General features: G+C 32.7%; 4 protein-coding genes across 9 annotated transcripts; 3 read left to right on the forward strand and 1 right to left on the reverse strand.

Annotated features, from left to right (window-relative positions):
• Positions 1 to 1,209: 1,209 nt before the first annotated feature.
• LOC101265156 (mitogen-activated protein kinase kinase kinase 20-like) lies at positions 1,210 to 2,525 on the reverse strand. The gene has a single exon (XM_004245383.5). The coding sequence runs from the start codon at positions 2,430 to 2,432 to the stop codon at positions 1,470 to 1,472; it is 963 nt and encodes a 320-aa protein (XP_004245431.1). The 5' UTR covers positions 2,433 to 2,525; the 3' UTR covers positions 1,210 to 1,469.
• A 1,285-nt stretch (positions 2,526 to 3,810) lies between these two features.
• On the forward strand, positions 3,811 to 6,615 carry LOC101248224 (exocyst complex component EXO70I-like). 2 transcript variants are annotated; one of them, XM_010326890.4, is made up of 2 exons: positions 3,811 to 4,069; positions 4,255 to 6,615. In XM_010326890.4, exon 2 carries the CDS (start codon positions 4,393 to 4,395, stop codon positions 6,406 to 6,408), a length of 2,016 nt encoding a protein of 671 aa, XP_010325192.1. In that variant the 5' UTR covers positions 3,811 to 4,069; positions 4,255 to 4,392; the 3' UTR covers positions 6,409 to 6,615. The 2 variants fall into 2 exon arrangements, with proteins under 2 accessions (XP_010325192.1, XP_010325191.1); XM_010326889.4 differs by having other exon boundaries at positions 3,926 to 4,069; positions 4,190 to 6,615.
• Positions 6,616 to 9,461: 2,846 nt separating this feature from the next.
• LOC101248505 (trifunctional UDP-glucose 4,6-dehydratase/UDP-4-keto-6-deoxy-D-glucose 3,5-epimerase/UDP-4-keto-L-rhamnose-reductase RHM1) lies at positions 9,462 to 14,277 on the forward strand. Of its 2 annotated transcripts, XM_019215074.3 has the most exons (4): positions 9,531 to 9,669; positions 10,436 to 11,986; positions 12,072 to 12,484; positions 13,988 to 14,277. In XM_019215074.3, exons 2-4 carry the CDS (start codon positions 10,466 to 10,468, stop codon positions 14,082 to 14,084), a joined length of 2,031 nt encoding a protein of 676 aa, XP_019070619.1. In that variant the 5' UTR covers positions 9,531 to 9,669; positions 10,436 to 10,465; the 3' UTR covers positions 14,085 to 14,277. The 2 variants fall into 2 exon arrangements, with proteins under 2 accessions (XP_069144277.1, XP_019070619.1); XM_069288176.1 differs by lacking the exon at positions 13,988 to 14,277 and having other exon boundaries at positions 9,462 to 9,669; positions 12,072 to 12,685.
• Positions 14,278 to 19,167: 4,890 nt separating this feature from the next.
• LOC101248804 (serine/arginine-rich splicing factor RSZ22A) lies at positions 19,168 to 24,276 on the forward strand. 4 transcript variants are annotated; one of them, XM_004245259.5, is made up of 6 exons: positions 19,168 to 19,364; positions 20,301 to 20,408; positions 21,935 to 22,023; positions 22,214 to 22,439; positions 22,570 to 22,680; positions 22,875 to 23,181. In XM_004245259.5, exons 2-6 carry the CDS (start codon positions 20,320 to 20,322, stop codon positions 22,909 to 22,911), a joined length of 552 nt encoding a protein of 183 aa, XP_004245307.1. In that variant the 5' UTR covers positions 19,168 to 19,364; positions 20,301 to 20,319; the 3' UTR covers positions 22,912 to 23,181. The 4 variants fall into 4 exon arrangements, with proteins under 4 accessions (XP_004245307.1, XP_010325197.1, XP_010325195.1 ...); XM_010326895.4 differs by having other exon boundaries at positions 19,190 to 19,364; positions 20,304 to 20,408; XM_010326893.4 differs by having other exon boundaries at positions 19,194 to 19,364; positions 22,567 to 22,680; positions 22,875 to 24,276.
• Positions 24,277 to 24,481: the final 205 nt, after the last annotated feature.

The following is a 24,481-nucleotide window of genomic DNA, read 5'->3' on the forward strand; positions in this document are numbered from 1 at the left end:
CCAACGACGAATAAAATTGTGAAACCCTAGCCGTGAAATGAGGGAAAATGGTTGAAATCATTTCTGAAAAATAATGAAATACGGTAAAAAAAAAGAGTAATTAAGATTTAAGGATTTAGTCTACGTGGCGGTGAAACCTTATTGACGTTCAATGTGGCATATATATAGCACCCACATGGCATTTAACAACTTTCGTTAATAAGAAGGACATTTTTCACCCAATAGTTTGATGAAAAGGGTAGTATTTAGCGAAATTATAATTTAATGGTAAATATGAGCTATTTCGGATTGTTTAAGGGTAGTTTTTTTTTATCCTTTTCCTTTTAGTCTACATGTTAGTGGAACTCTATTGGTGTACAATGTGACATCCACATGACATTTAATAACTTCCGTTTATAAGAACACTTTTGACCCAATGTTTGACGTGAATGGTATTTTTGAGCCAAAATATAGTTTAAGGGTAAATTTGACCTATTTTGAATAGTTTGAAGGTATTTTTGACATTTTTTCATATTCCTAATAGCTTAAACTTTTAGATGACATGATTATACACTTCAACGTGATATTTGAGCAGACCCATCCTAATTTGTTCTTCACTAATGATTGAGCCCATTTAGAAGTGTTCACACTTCAATTGAGGTCTGGGTGTGCGGTGAATATTAAGATGTCCCTATATCGATAGAGTGATGTGAATTTTGTCTCCTTATATGGACCTTGACAAACCTTTCCTCATGAGCTGATTTTTGAGGTTGAGCGAGGCCTTAGGTGTTACATCTTTACACAGTGTTTGAGTGTTTGAGAATATAATTAATTAATAAAAATTTATTTTAAAGGTATGTTCTTGTTTGGAAATCAAAGTATTTTGGTTCTTTCTATCTCATGAACAAAATTCAGTCACTCTGTTCATAAACTAATCAAAATTATCCTCAAATTAAATGAAATTTCTAATAGAAGGTACATATTTGTGAACCTTTTTGCCAAATAAGTTAAACCTAACATGAATAAAATGTTTTAATTAAAATTCTTCAGGAATTAAAAAAAACTTAATTCCTAAATGCATGTTTTTATACCAAATGACTGCAACAAACTATTAAGTAGTTACCAATTATAGCCATTCCTTTTTATGTTCACGAATAAGGCAAAATCAATGTGTATATGTAGGTGAATAAAAGACATAAAATTATAGATCAAAGTCTAACATTATCAAAACTCATATCCACCTTTTGCATAAAAAAGATCACATCAGAACATATAAAATGAAAATTTATATAACTTTCAAATTATAAATCTAAACATAACTGGTAGAAAAGTTAAAATCTCAAAAATGTCCTTGCAGATCAAAATCACAACTTCATTACCACCAAGCTATCAATCAATCGATTTTTGTTAAGAGATTCACGAGTTAATATACATGTAATAAGTCTTTCAAATTCAATCCGAGGCCCCTCTTATACTGCATATCAGACTTTTTATCCTCTGAAGTTGCTGTCACGAGGACTGATTGTCGAAAACAAGTGCTCTGATGAAATCCAATCTCCGCATCCCACACTAACAGAAGGATACATCAATCGATGTTCCATCAGGTTCTTATAACAACTTTTGTTGATGAATGGATGATGAAGCAACATATCAGCGCTATATCTCAAACAGTTATCCTTTTCGAAACACTTGCTTAAAAAGTCCTTTGCTTCCTCTGATAATCTTTTTGGAATCTCTGGTTTATGATGCGCAATCATGAACATTAACTCATCCTTGTTTCTATCGACGGGCCATAACCACTCCCCAGTAAGCATCTCCACCACAATGCAGCCAAGTGCCCAGATATCAACGGCTGTACTGTGAATCCCACACACTATACATTCCGGAGCTGCGTACGCAAGGGTACCTCTATGGCTATAATAGCCACTGTTCTTCAAACGCTCTCCCCTGTAGGTAAGTGATTCATCTGATGTCAACGACAATCCAAAATCAGTCAACTTCAAATGTGGAACTTTGAATTGTGGACGAGGAAAAACAAGTATATTAGCCGGTTTCAGATCACAATGGACGTAACCTTTACGATGAATATGAGAAATTCCAGATAAGATTTGAAAAGTATAGTAAGCAGCCTCTGATTCCCCCATGATCATATTAAAGGGGTTGTGAATTATATCATGCAAAGTTCCACCAGCAGCATATTCGAGCATGAGATTATATGTGTGCTTATCGTTTTCAATGCTCACATCTTCTCCCATACATTGTACTACATAATCAGATCCATCCAACACTTTGAATATTTCCCCTTCTCTTTGGAGAGAAGACGAATGAGAAAGTTCAGCGGATTTAACAGCTCCGTAGATCGTAGTTCCTGAATAGTATTGTGGTAACGGCGTTGCAAGAGACACAGTTCCGTAAGAACCAGCTCCCAACACCTTAAGCTTTTTCCAGATCATACTTGATCGATGAATTTTGATTTTGATTCAGTAACTCTGTTTGTGAATGCTTAATGGCTTATCAAAGTATGTATTTATAAGATTTGTAATGATTTTTCCCATTCCTAATGTTATTCTGTTTTGGATTAATAGCTTTTTTTCGTATCCTATTCCATTTGGTACTTAAAAGAGTTTATTCCATTACATTGTAGGTTAAGGATTAAACATGTTTTTAGTAACTTTTTTCCTAATCTTTTTCTGGTTGAAAATATAGTTAGTTATTATGAAAATTTTGTTAGTATAAAATATTTCATATTCAATACTTTAAATTAATTAATATATAAATATAGTTCTACACGTAATTTTCATTCAAAAAGAAATTTTTCATTCACGCCTATTTTTTTTTTGTCACTAATGAATGTTTAAATTTGTTACATGTCACGGAAAATTGTAGAAAAGATATTATCCCAAAAATTTGGAATTACATATAAAATATCCTCGAGGAAACAGTCTTTTTAGTAAACAAATAATGCTTTATATCACATTCAGGAAGATGAAAAGGATTAAAAAAGGTTTTCATGGCAATAATTGACCAATAGAAATGCTACAATAAAATTACTATGATCTTTATTATTTTTTTAAAAAATTATGTCAAGTCAATAATAAACAAATAAATTCGAACAGATCGAGTAATTCATGTGTAATAACTTATAAATTAATCTTTAATGGAAGTTCTACGTTACAATCGAAACATTATTAATATTTGCTTTATAATTACTTCCTCCGTCATTTTTACTTGTGCATTATTAATTTGGCGCAATCCTTAAGAATGACAATTGATTAAATCGTCTTTTGAATATAATAAAGATATTTTTGAACTAAAAGGTAAGTATTAGGGTATTTGGGAGTTGAATTATATTCAGAGAATAGTTTTATACCAATTCAAATAGTTAGTCGATATTTTAGGTCCTTTTTCGTCAATAATAAAAATAATTAGAAACTAAGTGATCAGGTGCGATCTTTCAAACTTTAGAGAATATGCACGACTAATATCTCACTTCATCCATATCCATATGTGTAAAAGACATTAGCCGTACTTAAAAATCAAGTACTCTATCATTGAGTTATTCGCAATCCAAATAAAGTATAAAAAAAAATGTGTGAATCCAATCCCAATTTTTAAAAAAAATAAAATTAGACAAGGCAATCAATAACTATTAAAAATGAACATCTTTAGAGTCGAATTTTCAACTATACACTCATAATTTAGAGTATAAGTACGTAGTTGAACCTTCATACTTTTATAGATTAAGGGATTTTTTGACTATTTTCTCATTTTTAATACAATGAAAAAGTAAAAATAAACCAATTAAATATTACACTTAATGGTGCCCAACTTGTTTGACGACCAAACAATCCCTAATGTTTTTATTTTAGGAAGAAGACAAAGTAGAATCATCCCAGTATTAATTTTTTTTGTTCTCTTTAATATTAGCAAGTCTTAACAAAAACTTATTGTATTTGCTGTCAGTCAGTTGCACTTTCTAGTATAAAAAAGGGGGCAATTCCCAATTTTGGCTTTAGGTCATCCATTTCTTGCTCTGGGTCTTGGTCAAGATTGTATTTTTAATCTCTGTTTTGGATTGCTGACAATTTTGGTGAGTTCTTGGAAGCCATATACCTCTTCTGCTGTTTCTTGTTTGATTAACTTTTGCTTTTCTTAATTTTGACAACTAGTTTTTTTGTTTCTGCTGCTTACTCTTTTGGGTTGTTGAAAGTTTGCTGAAGCAAACCATGAAAGTTCACTTCTACAAGAATCCAGATTGATTTTTTGTTCTTTCAGTTTCAGTTTATTGTGTGCATTGCATATATGCCAAAAGGGATACAGAATAAATTTTTTGTTGTGGAAGTGGTTTGAGATTTGAAATTCAGTGGTGGGGTTTGTGTTTTCAGTTGGTTTTTGCAATTTTTGATTAATTTGATGATGGAAAAAGGTGTTGAACATTTGATATCTGCTAGGAAATCCATGAGGGTTAATTTAGAGAAATCTAAAGACATAGGTTTATCCCTTGAAAAAGCTAGGCCAAGATTAGTTGAGATTAGTCAGAGATTGCCTTCTTTGGAGGCTGCGATTAGGCCGATTAGGGCTGATCAAGATGCTCTTGGGGCTGTCGTTGGGCATATTAATCGTGCTGTGGTACCTGCTGCTGCTGTTCTTAAGGTTTTTGATGCTATTCATGGGCTCGAGAACTCGTTGTCTGATCCTGAATCTGACCTCCCTGGGTACTTCGGTGTGCTCAAGAGGCTTAAAGAGGCGTTAAAATTTTTGGGGGAGAATTGTGACATGGCGATTCAGTGGTTGGCGGACATTGTGGAGTATCTAGAGGATCATAATGTTGCTGATGACAAGTTCATTTCTAGTTTAAAGGAGGCGTTGACTACTCTGAAGGAGTTGCATCGTGGGGAGGATTGGAGTTGCCTTGATGGAGGACTTCTTGAGGCTGCGTTGGATAGATTGGAAAATGAGTTTAGGCGGTTACTGACTGAAAATAGTGTACCGTTGCCTATGTCTACTCCGGACTTACCAGGTGAACAGGCCTGCATAGCTCCATCCCTTTTGCCTGTGGCTGTTATAAAGAAGCTACAGAGTATACTTGGCAGATTGGTTGCCAATAACAGGCTTGAAAAGTGTGTGTCAATCTATGTTGAGGTACGGAGTTCTAATGTCAGGGAAAGTTTGCAGGCACTTAATTTGGATTACCTTGAGATTTCAGTCTCCGAGTTCAATGACGTGCAGAGCATAGAGGGCCACATTGCTAATTGGGGTAAGCATCTAGAGTTTGCTGTGAAACATCTTTTAGAGGCTGAGTATAAACTCTGTAATGATGTCTTTGATAGATTCGGATTGGATGTGTGGATGGGTTGTTTCGCTAAAATAGCTTCCCAGGCAAGTATTCTTGCATTCATTCAGTTTGGAAAAACTGTTACGGAGAGTAAGAAGGATCCAATTAAGATGTTAAAACTGTTAGATATCTTTGCATCTTTAAACAAACTGAGATTGGATTTCAATCGGCTCTTCGGTGGAGCTGCATGTGCTGAAATCCAGAGGTTGACGAGGGATCTCATCAAGAGGGTGATTGATGGGGCTAGTGAACTCTTCTGGGAACTTCAGGTTCAAGTTGAATTGCAGAGGCAAATACCACCACCTCCAGATGGTGGTGTCCCGAAACTTATCATCTTTATCACCGACTACTGCAATAAGCTGCTTGGAGATGATTATAAGCCAATGCTCACCCAAGTTTTGGTAATCGAAAGAAGTTGGAAGCGTGAAATATTTCAAGAGCGGCTTCTCTTTGATGAGCTACTGAATATTATGAGAGCTGTTCAGCTTAATCTAGAGACATGGTCCAAGGGATACAAAGATGATACCTTGTCATACGTGTTCTTGATGAACAATCATTGGCACCTTTACAAGGATCTGAAAGGCACAAAGCTTGGTATTCTTTTGGGTGATTCTTGGTTGAGAGAACATGAACAGTACAAAGAGTACTATTCTGCCGTTTTCTTGAGAGAGAGCTGGGCGAAGCTTCCAGCTCTATTAAGCCGGGAAGGTCTCATTCTCTTCTCTGGTGGGCGTGCCACTGCTCGCGATCTTGTTAAGAAACGATTAAAAGCTTTTAATGAAGCTTTTGATGACATGTATAAGAAGCAGTCTAATTGGATCATGCTTGACAAAGAGCTAAGAGAAAAGACATGCCAGCTCATCATTCAGGCGATTGTACCTGTATATCGGAGTTACATGCAGAACTACGGGCCGTTGGTTGAACAAGAAGGAAGTTCCAAATATGCAAAATACACTGTTCAGTCTTTGGAGAAAATGCTGAATTCTCTTTTTGTTCCAAAGGCCACGAGACAGGGTAGTTTCAAAGTTCGAGTACCTAGTGGAAAGTTCAACAATAGCGTTGCTGATCAGAATCAAACTGCGATCGTTAAATAACTGTGAGTTTTTTATCCTCAAGACGATAAAGGACTAGTCAATTAGACCTATTCGTTTTGCTTATATATTTACTCATTCATTTATTCACAAACTAAGCAATAGTACCGTCTCCTGAATTTTTGTAGTTGTCTTGTACACTGGATTAGCAACTGTACAATATTTCTTTATAATGAGACGATAATATCATTTTGTTTGGCCTAGTAGACACATCTACTTGTCTTGTTCTGTGATCTCATATCCTCCTAACTCACAAGGTTTTATCAATACATGTATAGTAGTCAAAATGCTCTATTTTGAACCCCTTTGACTGTTCATCGAGCATATATGAATATGAATATTTGGTCCAAGACTAAAATTAAAGATGAAATCGTCCTGTGAAGTAGAGGGATCACGATGAGAGGAGTGTATTAAAGTATTCGATTGACCTTATTGTTACATGAGATCTTACCAGCAGTGAAGTTTTGGGAGAATTTATGTGATTTAATTTCTAATCATTTAGCATAGAACATTAGAAAGAATGGTGATTACGAAAAAGTTGTTGTAAAGTTTCATTCTTCGTTCCTATTTCTTGCTTCTTCTTTTTCTGGTATGCCTCTCTGTCATTATTTGATTTTTGGTTGTCTGATCACATTCAAAATTATGTATCGTATTTTTACTTTTGCTCGGTAGTTTTGTAACAGGTTGTTTTGGGCGTTTTCTAGGAAAAAATGATAGATAGTAAAGGTGTTTTGACTCATCCATTGCTCATATGTCCCATCTCATGTGATGATTGAATGGATTCTTTCTCCAACGATATCAAATGAGCGAATTGAATTAAATTTGAAAATATTAAAATGGGCGGATCAATGATCCATTTAAATGTTACTTGCTGATTGAGATAATTTAAAAAGTGAAGGCATAATTTAATCTGTTTATTTTAAAAAGTTTTAAATATAAAGTTTGATTTCTTATAATTTATTTGAATACCTAATAATAATAAAAAAAATGTTATATTATGACTTTGCATATCAGTCCATTTTGAAAATAAATTAAGCTTTAAGAGATCAAAATGAATCTAATTAAATAAGTGGATTACGAGTTGAGTGGATCATGATACTATAAGCTTATTTTGTCATCCCTAATAATCTCCGTTAGCTTTTAGGATTTTGTTTTATATATATTTTTTTGTATAAAGTATTAGATTTTCACTTATTTTATTGATCATTGGATCATGTATGAGATTGTTTGATACTGAGAATGGAATCAAAAAAATTATAGCATTCATTGAAATATTCCATTAAATTAATTATCCCAATGCAGATTATACACACTTGTTATTCATCCGCAATGTCTCCTATTATGTTGAGACAACTATTTCCTCTGTTCGGTATTATTTATCATGTTAGGTTAATTTAACTAATTTTCAAAGTTAAATTAGATTATATTAATTCGATATTTTAAATTAAAAAAATTAAATATTTCAAAACTATATGAAAAATACTATAAATTGCAATGCATATTAATAAAATGAAAAAATTCATATTAAAATATTAGTTAAAGTATTTATAGTTTAAATCTAAAAATAGAAATTATGATAAATAATAGCGGATGAAAGGGATAATATTTATGCTAAATAAACTTCAATCTCTATTATAGATTTTATGAAAATATTCTAGGCCCTAACCATTATAAAGGCAGCATTTCATAAGCGCTAGCTGTCAACATTTAATGAAGTGAATAAATGGTTGAATTAGTGGATAATATCATAGGAATTGAACAATATATTGTCTTTAATGACATTTAGAAAGAGATAAAGAAAGGAAAATAATTGTTAGCACGAATGGTAAGATTGGTGATTGATGGCCATTTTTAATTTTGCATTATTTTCTTTTAATCTACCAAATAAACCTTGGAATATTATTTTTAAATTGATAAAAGAATCTTGAAATGAAGTCATTTTAAAACTCGAACTGTTAAACAAAGAATAACATTTGAAAAGTTAAAAGTAGATCCTACCATGTGACCTTTTTAAAATATTTTGAAAGTCAAGTTTCACCTAGTGTATTATCAAAAAGAAATTTTATTTCTTTATTTTTATTATTTCTCAGTAAAAGCAAACGGACAATCGATGATATAAATAATTTTAGTTGGAGGTGACTCAATATGAGTTATATGTTTACACCCTTAAAATTGGAGGTCCTAATTTTTTTGAGTAATAATACAATTTTTTAATGAAAAAAATAAAATATATGGTAAATTTTTATTTTTTTAGTTTGATTCAAAACATTAAAGAATGTTTCTATTTTATGGATCAATTTTTAAATTTAACTTCCACGTGATATGTTTAAAATCATAAGATTAAAAAATATTTTTGTATATATATTTTTAGTGTAAAATCATAAAAAATAAAACTTTTTTTAATTAAAAAGAAAAAAATAACTTGAATCTACGTATAAAAAATATTTTAAATTTAGGGCTTTCGTTATTTTTGGCTTTAGCCACTAATTAACTTAAGTCGTCACTAATTCTAGTGGTAGACTAAGTTCATTCTTTAATATAATTCAATTCACTGTGTTAAATAATTTTAATTTATCTTCGATCTCAAATTTAATAACTATTAGATATATTCTCAATTTTACTTTTTTTTCTAATCTAAATTGCAACAAATTTTTTTGATTCGGTTATAACTAGAGGGAAAAACTTCATGGAATTAGTAAATAAAAAAATAATCTCGCCTTTTAATGGACATAGAATAATAACGTAAGTAGCTATACTATCAAAGATTTGGTAAAACTTTCTATTTTAATTATATATAAGGTATTTTTTTTGGGTATATTTCTAGATTTCTCAATATCTTAAAAATGTGAGATCATATTTTTAACAAATTAATATGATTTATCAATAAATAGTTGCTTATCAATATAATTTTTGGTTGTTCATATAATTTTATGGATTTCTTATTTAAATATATATTTGACTAGCGGTCATAATTAGTTTGATGTGTGAAAATGTTAATATATAGATTAGGCTGAAAAGAAGGAACTAAAAAAAGGGTTAATCTCTACTACTTTTGCTATAATGACGCATCAACAGCCATTCTTATCCCTTTTCACTTAAGCTTTTCTCTCCAATTAATTAATCCTCTTCAATCACTTTCACTAAATTGATACATTTGCCAAAAATGTATGAATTGCTCTGACTTTAATTCTTCTTTTATTCTTATTCTGCAATCTTTATAATTTCCTAGCAAAAATTATTCTGAAAATTCCATGAAGTGAAAATGTAAGTTTTTTTATTTTTTCATTTTCTTTTTGGTTTATGGTATTGTGATCTATCTGTGATTACTCTTGTTGATTTTGGCAGTTGCTGGATAAGAAAAAAGTTATTCATGTATTAATTTTTGTATAATTTATGCGGCGTTTGATAGTTATATAAAAAACAAGTTATTCATATATAAAATTAATAATAATATTTAATTGTCATATCATAACTAATCAATGTAATCGTGAATCTATGTACTATGTTATGCAGTATAGAAGGTGGTGGAACTAATCTTGTATTACTAATTATACTTGCATAATTCTAACCCGCTACCAACAATCCTTGTTACGTGAAGAAATTTGTGATGTTGAATAATTTTAGCCTATGATCAATCTCTCTTGGAGAAAAAGACTGAATTTAATAATTGTCAAAATTTAGTGTTTTTTCACTTATATATTGTTCAAAAATGTTGGGACTTTCTACCAGAATTGCTTGCTAAGAAGCCAAATTCAATCATATTTGAAATACTACATTCAATTTGCCAGTGTCTCGCGGTACTTAATCCCTCAAAGATACTTAAACTTGTATAAAACTGAACAACTAGATATATGCGTCTTATGGAGCATCCTACTTGGCCATTTTGCATCCTACATGGTGTCTTACTTGGGTAATTGTGTATTATGTCACTTAGAAAATGCGTGTCTATTTGTTCAATCGATAAAGATTATGTAGGTTGTTGTTCTGTTTTTCATGAGCTAACATGTCACTTTCTATCATTTTGTAACAGTGCATTGAAATAGCAACAAAAAAAATAAGGATGTCGTCCGAACCAGCTCCTTATGTACCCAAAAATGTCCTCATAACGGGTGCAGCAGGCTTCATTCCGTCTCATGTAACCAATAGATTGACCAAGCTATATCCTAACTACAGGATTGTTGCTCTTGACAAGCTCGATTATTGTTCGAGTCTAAAAAATTTGGAGCCAAGTTACTCGTGTCCGAATTTCAAATTTGTCAAGGCTGATATTACTAGTGCTGATCTTATCAACCATCTTCTGGTTGAGGAGAAGATTGATACAATTATGCATTTTGCAGCACAGACTCATGTGGATAATTCATTTGGAAATTCGTTTGAGTTCACCATTAATAATATTTACGGTACTCATGTGCTTCTTGAGGCTTGTAAGTTGACTAAATGCATCAAGAGATTCATTCATGTTAGTACCGATGAAGTTTATGGCGAGACTGATTTGGAAACTGACATTGGCAATCCTGAAGCTTCTCAACTCCTTCCTACTAATCCATATTCCGCGACTAAAGCTGGAGCAGAAATGCTTGTCATGGCTTATAATAGGTCTTATGGCCTACCAACAATCACTACTCGAGGGAATAACGTGTATGGCCCAAATCAGTTCCCTGAGAAGTTGATCCCAAAGTTCATTATTCTAGCAATGAAGGGTGAGCGTTTGCCAATTCATGGCGATGGAACAAATGTTAGGAGCTATTTGTACTCTGCTGATGTTGCTGAGGCATTTGATGTGATACTGCACAAAGGGGTTATTGGACATGTGTATAACATTGGTACTAAGAAAGAGAGGGCAGTTTTGGACGTGGCTGCGGATATATGCAAATTGGTTGGAAAGAATGCTAAAGAAGTTATCGAGCTTGTACAAGATAGGCCTTTTAATGATCAAAGGTATTTCCTGGATGATCAAAAGCTTAAGAAGTTAGGGTGGCAAGAAAGGACTACTTGGGAGGCAGGACTAAAGATGACACTCGATTGGTACACAAAAAATCCCGATTGGTGGGGTGATATAACCGGAGCCCTTCACCCACATCCCAGAATCTCAAACATCGCGCCTTCACATGATGAAGGGTGTCTGTTGCAGCTTGTAAAAGGAAGCAAGAAAGCATCTGGCTCAGACTTAAAGTTCTTGATTTACGGAAAAACAGGTTGGATTGGAGGGTTGTTAGGAAAGATTTGTGAAGAACGTGGAATAGCATACGAGTATGGATTAGGACGACTACAGGATAGGAGTTCTCTAATGCAAGACATGATAAGAGTAAAGCCAACTCATGTTTTCAACGCGGCTGGTGTTACTGGGAGGCCTAATGTGGATTGGTGTGAATCACACAAAGTAGAAACAATTAGAACGAATGTTGCTGGTACACTAACTTTAGCTGATATCTGCAGAGAGGCTGATATCTTAGTGATGAATTTCGCGACAGGTTGCATATTTGAATATGATGAGCAGCATCCACTAGGCTCAGGCATCGGATTCAAAGAAGAAGACAAACCAAATTTTACAGGATCCTTCTACTCGAAAACCAAAGCCATGGTAACACTAGTTCATTTCCATTGGCCTATTCGTCTCATATTTCACATCACATTTTTGTTTCTCATAGCGTAATTAACATATGCAGGTGGAAGAGCTTCTAAAAGAATACAACAACGTTTGCACTCTCAGAGTAAGAATGCCAATATCATCAGACCTTAGTAACCCAAGAAACTTCATCACAAAGATCACGCGTTATGATAAAGTGGTAAACATCCCAAACAGCATGACAGTTCTAGATGAGCTACTACCAATCTCTATCGAAATGGCAAAGAGAAACTGTAGAGGTATATGGAACTTCACAAATCCGGGAGTTGTGAGCCACAACGAGATTCTAGAGATGTACAGAGACTACATTGATCCTAAATTCAAATGGCAGAATTTCGATCTTCAAGAACAAGCTAAAGTGATCGTTGCACCGCGAAGTAACAATGAGCTTGACATGACAAAGCTGAAAAATGAGTTTCCAGAATTGCTATCAATCAAAGATTCAATCATCAAGTATGTTTTTGGACCTAACTAAAAAACATAAACTTTCAAAAAAAATGTATTTTTGGGATAGTTTTTATTTTTTTTCTTTTCATCAATCTAAGACTGTTGTCACAGTTACTTGAGATTGTAGTTTATGATACATAATGTGATTTAAGAAATTCTAATTTTCCTTTTTTTTTATATATATATAAACAAAGTTTAATGTATTAATGTTGCATGTATCTAACAATTCTTTTAGAAGTAGCTATATGCCCTTTTTTGTTTATAAGAATAAAACTTTGTAGAATTTCAAGAATCTAATTTTTGTAACTTAAATTGTAAAACAACATCTTGAAGTTCAAAAAGTTTATTCACAAAGTTTGAGCATTTATCACTCATCAGTTAAGACTTTACAAATAATAATAATAATTGATGTTTGAATAAATCGTGCAACAATTATTCTAAATATTATAGTAAAAGTTTATATTATAAAGCCTTTTTTTTGGAGATTTTTATTAGTAAGTCAATAGTAACATTTGATTTTTGAACCTGTTGATGTATAGATAAACTTTTTTAAAATGGAAATATATTATACTTGCAGAATTTAATGGATTAATAAGATAAAACAATTCATTATCAATTAAATTAGATAACTCAAAAAAAATTGAAAATTCTTTGAAAAGTGAAATAACATGTTTTATTTTTTCAAGTAATAATTTAATGTAATCATTATTAACCATTTTATATGATTTGATGAATTTATTTATCTATTTTTAAAATTTATAGATGGACTGGACTACATCTTAAAATTTTAATTTTTTATCTTTCTACTATGGCAAAATGACTTCATTTGTAGAGATAAAATTGAAATATCAAAAAGCACAAAATAATTAACAAAAGATGGAAATCTCTTTCCATTTAAGTAGTATATAGACATTAAGTAGCATATAAAATTATATAAAAGTAATTTTACTTTTAGGTAACAGAAAATTTTAGCCTTTTAAATGCATGTTCTGAAACTTTTAACTTGTAAACTTCTCACTTGTAAAATAGTATAATAAATTAATTATTATTATATATATATGTATGAATGGAGATTCAAAATTTTATGATAGTGGATGACCAATCTATTAGTCACTCTTGTATGACAATAGTTAATTCAAATTTATTTATTGTACTTAAATGACAAAAAATCTACAAATGCAGTAAGTTGTGGGAATGAAATTGGATGAAGTAATTGAATCAAAGATATATAAGAGTCGTATAATAGAGTAAAGTAGTTTGTAAAGTGGTTAGTTCAAGTGGCAAAGTCATTAAAAACCCACTTGATAAGTTTATGACAGAGCGAATAAATATTGCAATAAATATGGATGAATTAATTGAAGCAAATATTTAAAAGAGTTGTATAATAAATTTGATTAATGGGTGGTTATTCGTGCGGATGATTCGGGATCGATTTCTTTCGATGTTTTTTGAGTCGAGTCTGTCGCAGGGTTTGCCTAGTGCAATTTACATTTTCTGTGTGATTTGCAGGCTATTATACAATGAAGGATTTATCCGGTGCGCACAAAGTGCTTACCCGAAAAGCAGATGCTCCGACAGAAATTATAGCGGTTACGGATTATCCTGAGATTTCAAAAAGAAAAATAATGTTTGAATCTTCAAACTGTATTCATGAGTTATTCTGAATCAAGAAATAGAGTTGATGTAATTAATTACTACGTTTTTATAGGGTAAAAGATACTAAGAATTAATACTTGTTTAATGTACAAGTATTATCAATATTATGTGATTATAAAAAAAATGACCAGAGTTAGTTCAAATCCTTCATATTACTACGGATCAATTTGCGCCAACTCTCATTATTATTATTTTCATATAATGAAGTGCGATTGAATTTAATTATAATAATTTGAATCTTCAAATTGCATACACAAGATATTTAAAAGCAAGAAATAGAGTTAAAAGAAGTTGATTACATGTTTATTGTAGTATTGTTTTTTGTTTTTTACTGTTTTTTTAAAAAAAATAAATTGATATAGTAAAAGATTTCACGAGTATGATCATAATTGAGTGTTAAAAGCATTAGAAATGATGAGATTTAATTCAAACAATTAAAAAAGACTATCACTATCGATTTTTAATTTAAATATGTTTACTTTACTGAAACGACAAAGCATATGTAATTGTAATTGCTATAAAGAAATTGGATGAAGTAATGGAATAAGAAAATTATTAGAGTTATATGATAAAAGAGAGTAGTTTGCAATGTGATTAGGCCAAATGACAAGTTTTTGAAAAGCCACTTAATAATTTTATAACAGAGTTAATAAATATTGTAATAAAAATATTTAATAGAAAAATAAAAAGTATTTAATTTTATAAACTTTTTATTTTTTTAAAAAAATTAGTTTTAAAAGGAGCCACACATGTTGTTATCACCACAGTTTTATATAGAAAAATAATGAAATGATGGGTGTTACTTTCAAGGGAAAATTACGATGGATAAATTATGCATCGATTCTCGTTATTTTTTTTAACTTCTAACACTATTGTAATTGTACTTGTACGTGAACGTAATAACCCGCTAGGTCGTTTTGAAAATTAGAACTATTTTTACTCTTTTTGAAAAAAAATTAAGGGGGTATTTTAACTATTGATAACTACAAGTACCTGATGAAACTTTTATTCAATAAGTAATATAGATAATAGATTAGTGGGTTTCACGGTTAACATACTCTTGTTCAGAAAATAAAAGGGGTGGAGGCAGAAACTTACCGTAAGCACGAACAAGAGGAAAAACAATAAGAATTGCTCAGGTAAACGCAAGCAATTTTCATTCTTTCTCAATTCTGCATATTAAAATAGGTTGTCAGAGGGCATTAGATTGTTGTTATTATTTTATTCTTATGTTGTTATTTAAGGGTATTTTTTTTATTTTCATGGGTAAGATGTAGTGTATAGTGAGTTGAGAATTTATTTATTATCACGGATTGGGATTTCTAGGGACGTTAGTGTGGTTATTAGGTGATAGTCTAATAAAATCCTAATCGCTAGACGTATTGGGAAAATCTGTAAATTTGATCTGCAAATTTTCCTCCCGTATAATTAAATTTTGCATAAGAATGATGGGGAAAAGTGTTGAGCCAATCATTGGACAATGATTGCCAATGATTGGCATGTGACAAACAATTTGGCCAAATTGTCACTTGTACAGAATGACAATTTGGAGGAAACGTTGCAGGCTTGCGACGTTGTGCATCGTTAATGGGTGGAATTATTCTTATTTTATTCATTTATAAAATTAATTTACTAGTTTGATATATTGAGATAGGTAATTAATTATTGAATATATATTATATGATCTAAAATTGAATTTTTGTGTATTTAAGAAATTAAGGTTAAATTCTTGGCTTGAAATTTAACAAATTGGCATATAAATTATATCAAGATTTGACGTTTGATTAGAGATATGAGTGAGTTTAGGGTCTATGATATACCTATAATAATTTGAATGTCCACAAACTCGCTTACTTATGAATATTGCATCATTGGTAGATCGTGAACGTTACGGAACTTTGCAAAAAGGGAAGGAACTATCTTAAAGATTCGTGACACGAATTCGGCACTTGAGGTATGTTAAGGCTTTTTAGACTTGTTGAAGGGCGTTTTCCTAATTAAAGATTAAAAATGAAAATAGACCAAGGGGTAAGGGCGAAAGATGGGGGTCTCGTATCAATGGTGTGACGGGCATTGGTACGAGTACTGGTGTTATAAAACGGAAAGTTACTACTATAGAATGTGGTTTGTAAATTTGAGTATTTACCAAAGCATATGGGCATTAGCTGATATATTATTGGCTTGAAATCCTTGTGTGATTGTGTTTTCTTTATTACACCCGTATAGTTGTGATAATCGAGGTGGTTATGTAGTATGTCGATATTTGACTGATTCAGGTGCATCATCATCCCCTTTTATTGATATAATATATTGTGTACATGCATTGACATGAGATTGACTATAAGTTGGGCACGTGGAGATCGTCCGTGCTGGGGATGATGAGATGTTAAGATTGTAATTTGGGCACGTGGAGACCGTCCGTGCGAAAATTATTTGATATTATGATAGTGCGTTGAGATTGTCCGCACAGACACGTGGAGATCGTCCGTGTCGGTATATGAACCTCGCGAGTCCCCCATGGGTCATGAACTCTCGATGTATTTCCGAGGAGTATCATGTATATACGGTTGAGTGAGTACTGGGTATTCTGAGACATATCATTACATGGCATCATATTGCATTGCATTTCATCCCATCATTCATTCTTGATGACTATATGTTTCGTTTGGTGTTTGGAAAATATTAAATGTTGATTTCCTTTATTGATGAAACTTAAATAGTAAGTGTAATATATATATATATATATATATATATACACACACACTTGTATAATCTAAGAATTTATTTTCTTATATAACTCCCGTCACTACTTCTTCGTTGTCGGTCAATGAGACATACTGGGTACACGTGGTTTCGTACTCATACTACGTTTGTTGCACTCTTTGTGGTGCAGATTCGATTCCGAGTAGAAGCACATCTCGTGGAGCAATTTGAGTCCGAGCTTGGAGTTGTGGTGAGCTGCTTGACTGTTCCGTGGCCCACACCTCCCTCTATCTTTTATTTATTCTGTTATTAGCATTCAAACAGGATATCCCTTATGTTAGATTTGTCATTTAGTTTCAGATTTGCATCGAATTTTAGAAGCTCTTGTACTTAAGACACCAATTCTTGGGGTGATATATTTTATCTTCCGCATTTCGTACTTATAAGGAACTCAATGTTGGAGATTCTTACTAAGCGTTGATCTTTTTTTACTCATTTGTTGGTTTAGTTGGGTTAATATGTTGGATTGGCTCATGTTAATGATCATAATTAGTATAATTTTACTAATATTATTTATAAGGTAAATAAGTCTGTTAATAAAAGGTGCTCGTAATAAAATGGATAATCTAATAGAAGCTATAATTTAAAAAGGTTGTACGATAAATTTAATCAATTTTAATTTTTACACTATCATAATAATGAAAGTGTTTAAATCTTTAAACTCTGTTCACGAGTTATTCTGAAACAAGAAATAGAGTTGTAGTAATTAATTACTACATTTTTATAGATATAAAGATACTATAAATTAGTAGTCGTTTAATGTATTAGTATTATCATTATTGAGTGATTATATTAAGGATTAATTTGCACTAGCTTTTATCATTTTCTTTTTCATTTAACAAAATGTGATCGAACTGGATTATAATAATTTGAAGATTTCAATTATTATAATTCAGTACAATCATATTGCTTTAAATGAAAAACAAAATAACGAGAGTTGATGCAAATGAACTGATTCTTATCATTATTTTATAATTACTAGATAATATTTGTATATTAAATGAGTACAAATCATAGTATCTTTAATCCTATAAAAATTGTTCTAATTAATTACTTCAATGTGATAGTACTGGATAATTTTTTTTCAATTTGTTAAACTTTCCCTAACTCTGTTGATATTTTTTCTGCTTAGTGAACATATGACATACTTGAAATGTGTTTTTTCAAGCAAGTAGATGATTCATATCAACAACAAATAGAGAGCAATTTGTGAGAGAATATTTCATTCATCAACATTGTTACACGATAATATGGCTATATAAATTTAGTGGCGGATCCAAAATTTTAACAAAGGGATTGAGGCTAGGAAAATTAAGCCCTCTTCATCACCGAGTCAAGGGCCGCACTTGTGTTAGTGGGGTCAAAAGATAATATATACATATAAATTTTAAAAATTGATCAAATATATATATATATATATATATATATATATATATATATATATATATATATATATATATATATATATATATATATATATATATATATATATATATATATATATATATATATATATATATATATATATATATATATATATATATATATATATATATATATATATACACGGTGTTATTTTTCAATGAAGTGGGCTTGACCCTATGTGGGTTCGCCCCTGTATAAACCTAATCGCTTCCTAACTGTCTAACCTTGAGATAAGCTCCTATTCTGGGCAGTTATAGGACAATTCTGTCAGCTTAACAAACTGTTTCGTTACCAAATTATCCTTGAATTCTTCTTTATACTCTTAACACTCTCCCCTCAAGCTAGATGCATGTTGAACCCCACAGGCGAGCCCTGAGCGTTGAGCGTTGGGTGTGCTTAGGGCGTGCAATCGGACGCTTAGGGCGTAAGTCTTACAAAATTAAGCCCCACAGTTGAGTTTCAGAGCGTTTTGCTGGAGCCTGCCCCAAGATGAGCCCCGAAGCGAGTCCCAATAGAATTTTTTAAAACACTGGATGTAACCATAAATAAATCAAAGTCACGAAAAAACATATATGAAAAGAGTGTATGATTCAATATCTAAGAAACAATTCATATTGAAAATATCCATTTACCTAATATATTTTGTAATTTTTACTATAAATCAAATTGAGAACTAAATTGTATTTCATAAAACATGTTTTTATTTTGATTGGTATAACAAATTTTCCAATTTTAAGGGTGTTTTCAAAAGATCTTTTTTTTAAAAGGGTAAAATTGTTAGGTAGAAATTGAATTTGGAGGAATGTAAATATCTATATCTATTTTTGTTGACATATAAATTCATTGTATTTCGTATTTTAGACTTGAAAAAAAAGTACTACTCATTTATGATGATTTGATGGAGTATTTGACCCGTGACTTTTGATGGAGTAATAAAATCCAACAATTTGCATATTTGGGTCAGCCCACTTTTTGTTTCAACAGAACACCAAATCGAGCTCTTTCTTCTTCACTGCACTGTTGTTTTCCGCTAGGGTTTCAGGTATGCTTCTCCTTTTCCAATTTCTGCAGTTTTAAGCTCATCTTGTATTGAAATTATTGCTGATTTCAGTGAATTGGAGGAAAAATAATCCGTTTTTCTCCTGGAACTTTAACGGTGTTACAGATTTCTGGTGTAATAAATCTCTGAGCAGGTTCTACTGATTTTATTGACTTGTTAGATTCTTCAATTTACTTGAAACGTATTTAGAACTTAGCATAGCTTCAACAGTTTGCAGTAGATTTTTTGCTGCGTTTTAACCATTTTTCTTACTTAATTTTTGGTTGATTCGGGAAAAAATGTCTGTCTTCACCCTTCCCTTTTGTTTCCTGTTCTTATTTGTCTCCGGCGGAAATTGGAGCAAGGATTTACTGAGCTGTTGATGTATCTAGGGTTTCATTAGACTGAACTCATAAAATTCTGATAGCTAGTTAAGATAATTTAGGAGGAGCTATTTAGTTTTCTTGTCTAAAATTTTCAGTAAATTTGAAATAAAATGTCTCGAACTCATCTTTGGAAATGTTACAGAATTTAGATTAGTGGTGCGAAAGTCTAGTTTTATTCCTTTGGTTGCGTTGCCTTTTTTTAGTTGTTAGATTTGTAATTTATTTGTCAAACTTGGTTAATGGGATAAAATCCATTTTCCTTTTAAAATGTTGGTGTAGCAATCACATGTTGTTTCATTTACTTAAAAATCTTCAATTATTTATTTGTCTTTTGCCTATGCCATATATATGAGGTGCATATTTTGAAGTAGTTCTCTGAAGGCATTTTTCACACTTCCAGGGATGCATAAAGTTTGTATCTTTAAGTGGAAAGAATTGCTTATAGTTTGAGGATATTGTTATGTTACCAGGAGCATGATGTTTTGTGATTGGTGTTAAATTTCTTGATGGTCTTGTTAATGTTGAGAGTTGATATACTTTTCTGTTTTCCCAGTAGTAGGTGTGTATTGAAAATGTCAAGAGTCTATGTTGGAAATCTGGACCCTAGGGTCAGTGAAAGAGAGCTTGAAGATGAATTCCGCATCTTTGGAGTTATAAGAAGGTAAAGGAAGTTCCAAGATTTACATCTCTTCATGATTAATATGAATGGCTGTATTTGACAACTGAATCTTCCCCTTATTATTTCCCTTCATCCTCACCATCCCTTGTTGAAATTGAGTCATTAAATTACCCATCATAATTGACATTTGTGCAATTTGTTCTGTTGTTGGTTTTAATTTGTTGAGGCGTACCACCTTAGGCCATTGATGTTGCTACGTAAGCCCATTAATACTGATTCCTTTATCTCCATTATATGATGCTTATGATTATTTGAAATTTGGTTCAAATTGGTTCTTTTAGGAGTAGGGTGGAAGACATAAACAACTTATAATAATATTATTTTACTTTTTTTTTTGGATAAGAATGATATCTAAGACACTGTGTCCACCTCGATTATTCCACCCAATACTTGCTACAATCTCTCATCAGTAAAGGTACCAGTTAATTAAGTCTACCGAGGCTTAGGCAGATGGGAAGAAATGATCTAGTTTTTTTTTTGTCTCTGTGGGTATTTGAACCTTGGTCTTCAATGAAGGTTTCTCTCCTGGGATTTTACAAAGGATGGAAAGATGCTTCATGTCTACCTTTCTGGCCATGCATAATTTTTTATTGAACTAAATTTTATTCTGGTCTTGGTTGAAGAGGAACAGGGTTGTGATGAGCAAGTTGAACAGAAAGAAAAACAAGTTGACCTCTCTCTGTATTGTTATTCTTTGCAAAATGAGTGAACATGTTACAAATATTGTTCACCGATCAAAAAAATGAACATGTTATAGATATTGTGGTTGAGCAAATTAAGTTGCATTTGCTGGAAAAGTCTAAAAGTGGAAAGAACAGTTTAGGAGTGACCCATTGAAAAGAAAAGAATCCTGTAAGCAACCAGAAGGAAATGAACATATTTTTACATTTTAAATTAATTGGCAGGGGGGGGGGGATTCTTGAAGGTAGTTCATACGAGCTAAAGTTTTACTTCAGTCTTCAGTTGAATATCATCAGAAACATTATCTGTGATTGTACTTTTGTGGAAAGAGGAACTATCATGAGAATGGTTATTGAAGTTTATGCTTTTAGCAAATGCTTATGTAAATAGTTCTGTGAAAATAGTGCTTGGGCTAGAGTAGTACTAGAATGGGTGACTCCATGAGGACAGGGATAGAGTAGTACTAGAATGGGTGACTCCATGAGGACAGGGATAGAGTAGTACTAGAATGGGTGACTCCATGGGAAGTCCTCATGCTCCATCTCTGCTTTACATAGTTACCATTCCCCGAAAAAGAAAAATGTAAAGATCACGTAATCTCAAGTTATTTTTTTGCATGAACATTATCCCTACCATACACAATGAAGTCATACATTTTCCTTTGTTAGATGAAGACCTGGGAGTCTAGCCTGGCTAGGTGGAGCCATTTGCTCATAAGTTTTTATCTCTTAAGAGACTTAGTTGCAGTTCACCTACAATCTTAGACATATTTTATGGTATTCAACTGCTACAAGTCCATCATTCCTAACTCACAAATTTGTTTACAGTGTTTGGGTTGCAAGACGCCCCCCTGGCTACGCTTTTATTGACTTCGATGATCGGCGGGATGCACAAGATGCAATCAAAGAGCTGGATGGTATGGCTTTTTGTCTTTGTTCATGGTCATGCTATAATTGGCCTTTCTCTGAGATAAAACCCCAATTTAGTTAGTCTATACATGTGTTTCTGTCTATTTGTTTCTTGCCATAGCATTTCTAAACACTGGTGATATGTTGAGCTACGAAGCAATCCTTTGATGGAAATTTATCCCTGCTTCTATGACATAGGTAAGAATGGATGGAGAGTGGAGCTTTCACATAATTCTAGAGGTGGAGGTGGTGGGGGCCGTGGAGGAGGTCGAGGTCGATCTGGAGGCTCTGATTTGAAGTGCTACGAATGTGGTGAATCAGGTCATTTTGCTCGTGAGTGCAGAACGCGTGGGGGTCCAGGAGCTGGAAGACGTAGAAGTCGGAGCCCTCCTAGATACCGCAGGAGCCCAAGTTATGGTCGTAGGTAAGAAACTGATGTATCATTGACTAGGAATCTGTAACAATTTGAGATCCTTCCAATATATGTGATATTCTTTACATGGAATTTGCTGCTGTTCTCTCTGTTTCTTCTGATTTTCATCTCCCTGAAGCAGGAGTTACAGTCCACGTGGGCGTTCCCCTAGGCGCCGAAGCCCGTCACCACGTGGTCGCAGCTATAGCCGTTCTCCATATCGAGGTCGAGAAGAAGCTCCATATGTTAATGGGTAAAGCCTCTATTTGAATATTTAGGGTTCTTTTCAATGTGAACACAACTGAGACCTCTCTTTTATAATATATATACATAGTTTAAGTCTTTGGATATGCTACAACTTATTTTATGAATGGACATTTAATTGCTTTTTCCTAAAGATTATGATTAAGGTTCCCTTTTTCTTATTTATGCGCTGCTTTTATGCAGAAATGGACTTAGAGAGTGTCACAGAAGCCGAAGCTGAATGAAAGAGATGATAGCCTGACATGTCCTGGAGTCTTTCGATTTGTGTTACTGTCCTTGACTTAATCACAACTGTGTAAGTGAGGCCATGCCCTCAGCTTAAACTGGTGGTTTTGGTTAAGTTTAAGTTCTTGCTTTGGTGTCGTTAGTGTTAGTTTTATTTTTACTCAATGTTACCCTTTTTAAGAACCTAATATCATAGGGATTTATATGTTGGATTTTATGGTAGTTGTTATTTTTTATGAAGAAAATCACAAAGAATGTTGCTAAATATTAATGTTTTGTTTTCTTGTGCCGAGGTGTCTTCCTGGTACTGCTTCATTGGTTTTCTGCTTCTACACTCTGTGGTTTCATTCTTCACTGCCCTGCTGCGGGATCTTCAATTTTGAGGATTGTGGATCCCAGCTGGCTACATTGCTAGATGCTTCTGTTTCTTGAATCTCTGTGGATATGACGCGCCTCTCCTCAAATTATAGTGGTATTTCTTTAAGTTCATATTAAGGATGAGGAATGACATGACACGCGACTGGCAGGTACAATCTGTTCCAAGGAGTTTGGGGATTTGATGTTCTCCTTTAAACTAAATTGTGAATGGTGCTCCTTATGGGTTCATAGGGCAGTGTCCGAGTCTATGCTCCTGAGAGTTCTGGTTCCCTTTTGACTTTATATGTTAGCTGGCTTCATTTTGCTTTTTTGCTCCTTTTCGCCCACTCTTTCAATATCACCTGTCATATATCAGTCCTCTTTTAAAAGAGTATTCTCCATAATTTCTTTCTGTCTATCAGGGATAAAGAGTTGGTTACAATTTTATTTAAGTGTTCCCTTTGAGAGTGACTGATATCTTTCAAAAATTTTACTTTTTCTACTTCTCCACACAAAGCTAGTGTTTTGTTTTAAAGGTGCCCCTTGTACCCCCCTCCCTTTTTTACCTTAAAAAACAGTCATATCTATTTCTGTTAAACTTCATCGTTCTTTTATCAATTAAGTTCTCTTTTTTCATTATCTGACATACATAGTGTTGGGTGTCTGTTAGTAGTTTCGCTTATCAAAGTTGTAGAACATGCATGAATGTAGAGGACCGCTCGCCATTGGCCTTTCCAGTAGGAGAGTTTGCTTTGACTGCCTGCACCCAAGATGTTCAGCTGATTGAGATTCTCGTCTTTGAGATATGGCCTCACTGCTCTGGGTAATTCTTACACCAGTTTACATCAATTATTCTAGTATATCTGTGCAGTAATTCACTAGCGATTGACTGAAGTTCAATCATGTACGTCTCTTTGATTGCTCCAGTCCTTTTTCTGTCCATTTTGCTAGAAACCAATTCTATATTGATATATCTGGATATGTTCTAAATTTCTGTTTCCTACTTCTTTTGTCTGTTTATGCTCTTTATAAGCATTGTTTTTCTTGATTTGAATGTGATAGAGTTTGGATTGGAACTCCTTTTTCTCTAATTTCATTGCGTCCAAAGGCGTATGATGATAAATGCTTTTACCCTAAATTGTGGTTGATGGGATTTTTGAGGAATTAAAGTCGTATCTATGCCAACATTCTTTAAATGGCTGTATCAA

The sequence above is a fragment of the Solanum lycopersicum genome, chromosome 8 (assembly GCF_036512215.1).
Source record: "Solanum lycopersicum chromosome 8, SLM_r2.1".
Lineage (NCBI taxonomy): Eukaryota > Viridiplantae > Streptophyta > Magnoliopsida > Solanales > Solanaceae > Solanum > Solanum lycopersicum.

Bases quoted from the DNA above. Each gene is read 5' to 3' on its own strand.
- LOC101265156 (XM_004245383.5), bottom strand. From the start codon at position 2,432: ATGATCTGGAAAAAGCTTAAGGTGTTGGGAGCTGGTTCTTACGGAACT.
- LOC101248505 (XM_019215074.3), top strand. From the start codon at position 10,466: ATGTCGTCCGAACCAGCTCCTTATGTACCCAAAAATGTCCTCATAACG. The intron at 11,987-12,071 runs GTAACACTAGTT...TAACATATGCAG, and splicing joins ACTCGAAAACCAAAGCCATG to GTGGAAGAGCTTCTAAAAGA. The intron at 12,485-13,987 runs GTATGTTTTTGG...TGTGATTTGCAG, and splicing joins ATCAAAGATTCAATCATCAA to GCTATTATACAATGAAGGAT.
- LOC101248804 (XM_010326893.4), top strand. From the start codon at position 20,320: ATGTCAAGAGTCTATGTTGGAAATCTGGACCCTAGGGTCAGTGAAAGA. The intron at 20,409-21,934 runs GTAAAGGAAGTT...ATTTGTTTACAG, and splicing joins ATCTTTGGAGTTATAAGAAG to TGTTTGGGTTGCAAGACGCC. The intron at 22,440-22,566 runs GTAAGAAACTGA...ATCTCCCTGAAG, and splicing joins AGCCCAAGTTATGGTCGTAG to CAGGAGTTACAGTCCACGTG.
- LOC101248224 (XM_010326890.4), top strand. From the start codon at position 4,393: ATGATGGAAAAAGGTGTTGAACATTTGATATCTGCTAGGAAATCCATG.